Source organism: Brugia malayi (genome assembly GCF_000002995.4).
Source record: "Brugia malayi strain FR3 genome assembly, contig: Bm_v4_Chr4_scaffold_001, whole genome shotgun sequence".
Lineage (NCBI taxonomy): Eukaryota > Metazoa > Nematoda > Chromadorea > Rhabditida > Onchocercidae > Brugia > Brugia malayi.
The window spans coordinates 6,098,954-6,106,315 of record NW_025062478.1 but is presented as its reverse complement, the minus strand read 5'-3'; the positions used below and the strand labels follow the sequence as shown (position 1 = coordinate 6,106,315).

The window sequence follows — 7,362 nt, the reverse complement described above, 5'->3', positions numbered from 1 at the left end:
GAGAGATACTCTTACTGATCGAAAAATTTTACTTAATGTTAGTGACAGTCGTCTCTTATTTCGAGTGCAAAATGAAAAACAACCAATAAAACAATTTAATTTGGAAAACAACTGAAAAAATCATTTCTTCAGAGGCTAGCAGAGAAAATGAAGCACGAAATATATAAAAGTAATCCATCAAAAGTCAACAAATCGGCCAATTCATATGACCTAACAAAGTTAGAAAAACTAAAATGAAATGGTTAAAAATGACTAATTTCAAATTTATAGGAAAAATATTTCTTCAGTTTTTAACCTGTCTATTATTTTAAAAAACTTGATATGCTTTTAAACATCATTGAATACATATTACCACGCCTCAAAACCTCAATTCTTACCTTTAAAAGTCAATCAAAACAGCAACCATTCTAGGACGGTGGTGGTGGAGGAGGGGCAGGTGGTGCCAATAAGCTTGACAGATCCATTTTCGGTACTGGCGCTGGCGGTGGTGGTGGCGGAGGCATAAAACCAAGTCCAAGTGACATCGGCGGTGGTGGCGGTGGAACAGGCATAGGATATCGGCTCGTCGGCGGTGGTGGTACACCACCCCACCCACGACCTGCTGGTGAACCCCAAGCAGCAGCATTAGGCATGTATGAAGGTCGTGGTCGAGGTGTATTGAAAAAGTGAATGCCTTCAGTTGATACATTACTGCTACCCAATGGTGGTTGTGTGCCACCTTTTGAATACCCCTCCATACCTGAAATAATCTCAATATAAATCTTACAATTTCCTTAAACAGCGATAAAAGTACTGCTGAATACCGGTACTAATTAAACATAAAATTTGCATATTACTGATGAATCAATCAATATTATTGAGGGGAAAAAAATCCATAAGTAAGAAACGTGTTAAAAGCCTCTCACCCTATTAGAAAATGCTGTAGTGTGGCATTATCATCCATAAGGACAGTTTGAAATTTTCTACCACTATCAAACGTATATCACAAGTATACCATAATTGTAAAAAAAAAAACGAAAATATCAATTTTTATCGTCCCGCATAATATGAAATCAATAACACTGCGATATAACACATCCCATTCCTTCCTAACCTAACTTATTTCAATTTATATACAACTTTTCAAAATATAGCTAGCGCAATCATATATATATAGCACAATACCTTCTTGTCTTGCTAAATTGATTCGAACGATCGGTGTACCCGTCGGTAGTGAATAATTCTTCGGCTGTAAATAATGATATTAGATCAAAAGCACTTGGCAACGATTTCACCACTCATTCACAAAGTCACAATAACACCTTTATCAGATCTGTTCCTGCATTTGAAGCATACGAAAAACGAAAAATGAAAAAAAAATTTTTTATAAAGGCAAAATATCAGTCAAAAATCTTGAAAATATCAAGTCTACCCGAATATTTCCTGCTATATACTTATTTCTAATCATCCATTATTAGACAGTAAATGAAAGTTAGAAAGGATGAAACACCTTTCTGAAGTCAAATATTTGAAACGTCTGAATAATTCACTGGCTTAAAAGCAGTAGTAATAAATCGTGATTTCCTTCCTATAAAATGATTTACTCTACAGCGGGAACTGTTCAATGCTTAACTCCTTAAATTTATGATGTCAATAAGTCTGCAAGCAAACACGATTTTAAGACAACTTCTTTATAAAAAATGTAAAAATTAGAAACCTTATAACCAGATCCTGCATTTCCAGTTCCCAAACCTGCTTTTCCTGAAGCACCATATGGTTTCGATGCAGGCTTTTCTCCCAACTCAGCCATCAATGCCGTGTACTAAAAAAGTAGGATTAAGTGTTTAGAAAAGGAATTACATAGAAACAGCGCCTTAATTAAAAAAAAAAGGGAGAAAAATGGATTTAAGCAAAAAAAGTGACTACAAAAATGCCGCAACAAAGGATAAAAAAAACAAGGAGACCTCATCATCCATGCCACCATCTCCTACACTGAACACTCCACTCCCAGGTCGTGGATTTTTGCAATCTTTAGCAATATGCCCCGCAGCACCACATGCGGTACAAATAATATTTGCAGTAACATTTGGAGCATCCGGACATTCCCATCTGAAAATTATTTCGAAAAAATATATGAGCAAGGTATGAACCAGTGATGGCTATCAGAGTAAACTTACTAGAAATTCTGGGAAATCAATAGAATCATACGTCTGAAGAGTTTGGAAATCTCCTAAAACACAAATTTGTACTGAATACTCACGTTTTATGCTCATCAGAGCCACAGTTGCTACAACGGGCACCGCTTGCCAAATCCTCAGGTCGCAGAGTGCCATTCAAAAGTGCAAGCTCTCTCAGCTGCAGCTTACGCAATTCATTTTGACCATCAGGTATCATCAGTGCTTCATTTATAATTGATGTTATCTGAAAAAAGTAGATAACCTTTTTAAAAATTTGTGATTTTAAATGACTGTAGCAGTATTGTTATAATAAAGCACTAAATCCTAAATTTAAAACTATTATTAATAAAGAATAGTGCATCATTAAGATGACAAATCTAAAGTGGAAAAAAATGAAAAGAAGGAATATTCATTATTATAAAGAAACATGAAATACTGGAAAAATAATCAAATGTTGTTTTCTTAAAATTCAGTGTTTCCATATGGACAAATTAGATCTTACTGGTAACCATATAAAATGCAAATTACAAAATGCATATCAAAATTTCAACATTCATGACGAAATAAGGATTACTAAAAGCTTGTCTCAAAGATTTCAACAAAAAAGTTTTTAAACATTTACAAAAACTATAATTTTCATACTCGACAAAATTTTCAGTAAAAAAAAATAGCATGCACGTGGAATAATTAAAAATTTCTTACTTTTTCACATGCCTTTTTTATAACCGTATAATCAGTGCCTGTTACATAAGCATGAAGGGGTTCATTTTCACCAGGCATTGGTCCCTCACGACGTCCCAATTTGCCTTCTTTTACTGAACCTTTACCACGAATTATAATTTTGGCACCTGTCTGAAACATTAAAAAAGAGCTCAACGTCTCCCACAGATTGCAAAGTATTGTACAACCAGGTGGAGCAATTACTAATATGAAACAAGAATCATAATGCTAATTTAATCCAATAAAAATCATGCATTAGATTAAGTAAATAATGATTTATGATTTGCATGCGAATAGAAATAATAGAAAACCTCCGCTTCCAGAGCCTTCAGAGTATTTCCACGTGGACCAATCAGTAATCCAACAAAATTAATTTCTGGATGATTTTCTTGTGGTATCCAAACCTTGTCATGCAAACGTATTGTTGGTGCTCTAGAAGATAATGAATCAATTTGGGGATGATTTTTTTTACTGTCAAAAGAGTTTGCTTCTTTTTTAACTTGTTGCATTACGTTATACATCATTTGATTACAATATCGAAACTATATGAATGTAGCAGTAGGTTCTCTTGTAATTATCAGCACATTGATTATTAGATCATTATTACGCCCTACTGGATAGTTTTGTTTTGTTTGGTATCGATTGTCCTTGTTTATACACAACAGAAAAGAAAAAATTAAAACATTCATGATCATTTAAATCGTCCTTAGAATTAAAATTATAGAAATGAATTGTAAAGCATGAAAAAATCAAAGACGCACCTGTAATCCGCTGGAGGCTTGAAGTTTGGATTTAATTTCAACAATGCCTGGATTTTTTCATGTCGCAACTGTTCCAATTCTTGCCTTTTTCGTATTTCACGGGTATTCAATCGTTTACCGCTGGCATCATAAATCGGTTCCGGCGATGGACTTCTGCAAAAAAGATATGATGTAGGCTAAATGTAACCATAAATGACAAAAGCTGAAATTTTTATTATCTTATTTGAACTGTTGAATTTCCCCAGCAGCATTTTTCCGCTCACGAAAAGCAGATGCTAAAAGGCTAAAAAAAGATTTGATTAGGATTAAGATTAGTAGCCTTTTCGGTGATGAGATCCTGAAAACAATTTTTTAGATTCCGCATGGAGGCGACGGATAATGTATTTCAAAGGTTGGATCATCAACATAACCAACAAGAATTATTCGTCTAAATATATTTTTCATTTCATTCATTTTTTCGACTAAAATTGGGCTAAAAAATTTTTTTGAAAAGTACAGGCTCGAAAAACTAAAGTTTTCCACGCTAAGCTTACACTAAAACGGCGGAGAAACTATGAAGTGGAAATGAAACCACTAATTAACAATCAGAAGTTTCATAACAATTCGTGATGTTTCGAGTAAGGAGTGGTACTGATAATTAAGAAGCGTGCTGCGCTTAATGAACCGAAACACTTAAATAGTTCTACCAAACTCACCCCACGAGAACGAAATACGAAAGAACTTAAAATTCATTAAATTGAAAAATTTCGAATAAAACTTGTGGTATGCATCATCTTGGTGAGTGAGCTGACAGATACAGGAATGAAGGAAGGCGTCCATCAACATCATAGATGTTCAGCTAGGCTAGAAATGGTTTGTTAAATTGTTGATTGTCAACAAAGCAGCAATAAACGTTATCGTTTATTGATTGATGAACCTTAAAGCTGGATCCGGATTGCCCATGAAATCGCCAAGACGTAATTTTCGCGTTGCATCTTCCACTTCCAACTGAACTGAAATAGGTGGTTACGGGGCCACCCTCCCCCGTTTATTAGTTCACAACAAACATTAACAGTTGCAACAACCGATCTGGCTCAAAATTTGAAGTGAAATTGAAAAAGTAGTGTAAAAACGAAAAAAAAAAAAAAAGAAAACAAAAAAAAAGAGCAACGACGTAGTAATTATGCTTATGATATACAAGTGGTCATCTTTAATGGAGATCTACTATTATGTTCTCCCAGCTAATCTACACTTTCTACAACGTGATTCCAGTGCCCTGGAATGTGCATTAATGTATCCCTAGTACTGAAATAAGGCTTACACATATCGATAACATTATACTCTATCAGATCCATTAGTAGCAATAAAATTTATGACAAATTAAAACAATAAAAAACAAAAATATTACGAACCTGATTAATCGACACAATTCCTTGCATAATGAAATGTTTTAAGGACTTTTTAAAACCAATTTTAATACATAATGCAAAAAACATTAACAAGAAATATAAGTTCTTACGCAAATAAGCTTGTCGCTGATCATCGCTAAGATTTGACGGTAATATCGTTGGCATGCCCGGTACAAAAGACTTGTTGGTACTCCAACGTGATTTACGAGGCTTCTTTTCCGGTTGGCCAATTTCACTTGCAGCACCTGCTCCCTCATCTTCAGTTTTCATCTTATCAACTGCAAACATTTCGAATGGATAACATGATTTTTGCTAAAGAAACTATTTGATGCTAACTTACCAACTTCAGGGCGTGCCAGTATTGGAAGTACTCCCTGTGCAGTCTTCAATTTTGCAGAGCCAACAGTGGTAGTCTGCAAAAACCATACTTCTGAACTATGCAAAACGCAGAACGCATTTCATCATCTTGTAAATAACATCATGAAGCGTGACGAGATGTATTAAAAGATCTACTCATAAAATATTGAAAAATAAACACAATAAATTATCTAACATCGCAATTAACATGTACGAAAATGGGAATGTCATCAAAATTTATTTGCCAGTTAATTCTATAAAGCAAAAAATTGGCATACAGTTGATATGAATAACTTCTAAATGTATGGATATAGATGGAAGCTCACATTAACTTGATTTTCTTGATTTTCACTTTGTTCTTCAGGCCCTTTTGGTGGAGAACCAGTACGATCTGAAACTGAATTCTGATTTAAATCACTAAAATAATTTTATCATGCAATGCTTAATAAGAGGTTATTTAGTCTACCTCTACGCTTTTTATGCTTGCTTCTACTCCGACTTTGCCTACTGTGACTACCACTTCTTCTGCTTCGACTACGACTTCGTCGACGACTACGACTTTGACTTTTCCTGCTACGACTATGGCTGCGTCTGCTGTGGCTACGCTTTCGTGAATGACGGCGATCGCGAGAACGCGAACGACGTTTGCTATGGTTCCGTGAACGTGATCGCTTATGCTTATGTCGAGAACGAGATCGAGAACGGGAAGAACGCTGCTTTGGCGACAAATACTCCGAAACCGGTGGAGCATAAGATTCTAAAATTAGTATATTATGCATAAATAAGAACTTCTAGATAGAGGATTTACTGCTTGACATAAAACATAATTTTCTATAAAAATATGAGTGTGAGTGTACATATAAACAGAACATTCTAATTACAACATAGTAACAAAAAATAAAAATAATGCGAGCGGTAAAGAATCGTGAAAAATATTCTCAGCAAATATTCCCGCAAGTGGCACAGCCATCGGGAAATATCTATTCATTTTAAAATCAAAACCTCTTTCAACCACAAAATTAACCTGGAACATTTCCATTACTACCCTCTTCTGCATTATCCATTGTTTCAACAGTCGGTTCACCGGCAGCAGCAGCAGCAACAGCTGCCGCGCCAAATTTCCGCACAAATGGCATCGGTTCCGTGTTACCACCAGTTTTGTCACGCGACCGCGACATATTCCTTCGCTTAACAAAAGTAGTAATACTAAAACGATAACTATAACCATATATTGCATGTATTATGGAAACATTACAACTGTTAATTCTAACACCATTATTCAAAAACGGATACTAATCTCAAGGAAGAGAGGAGCACCATATTCTCATACACATTTTAATCTAACCACAAGATTTCAGAGAAAGTTACTGATATAAAAACTCCACATAGTTCTATAATCATCATCATATTTATAAACAAGTATTACCAATTAATGGTGACAGACCTTATAAAAGAAAACAAGCATCTTTTTTCCATCTATTTATTTTGCCTTAAATTCTATGGCTATGAAGCAGAAATAACAAACTGTTTATAATTTTTATACATGAATAAGACAACGAAAAAAAATGCTTTAAGACAATCGATATCACAAATCTTCCACAGTTCCTGTGTTGCTTTTCGCTTCCTGTTTCAACTCACCACATTCCCCAATTGTCACCTAAATACTATAGCGTATATACGCACTTCTACAGTTTTCGACATGAAAAAAGCCTTCCAGTCTACCATGACATACTAAATTGCAAAGTGCACAAAAAGTATCTTAAATGACTCATTATTTGGTGAATGGAAGTCGAAGTCAGCGAAAGACATCCAAAGTCTAAGTACAAACTAAACAATAACTCCGAGCACTCTTTAAATTCCGAACACACACTAATATAGGTGACTTTAATGAAAAAAAAAAAAAACATTTAAACGTTCTATTAAATAGTTTATTTCCAAATAAATAAAATATTAAACGTTGCAAAAAAAAAAAACTTTCTT

General features: G+C 34.6%; 1 protein-coding gene across 1 annotated transcript; it reads right to left on the bottom strand.

Moving 5' to 3' along the window:
* Positions 1-407: 407 nt before the first annotated feature.
* On the bottom strand, positions 408-6,560 carry Bma-sfa-1 (Uncharacterized protein; the record flags this gene model as incomplete). Its single annotated transcript, XM_001901852.2, has 14 exons — positions 408-739; positions 1,165-1,228; positions 1,697-1,801; positions 1,944-2,088; positions 2,240-2,400; positions 2,859-3,008; positions 3,188-3,308; positions 3,638-3,790; positions 4,554-4,629; positions 5,136-5,303; positions 5,366-5,438; positions 5,709-5,773; positions 5,849-6,139; positions 6,407-6,560. The coding sequence occupies 14 exons, from the start codon at positions 6,558-6,560 to the stop codon at positions 408-410; spliced, it is 2,058 nt and encodes a 685-aa protein (XP_001901887.2).
* Between the last annotated feature and the right edge of the window lie 802 nt (positions 6,561-7,362).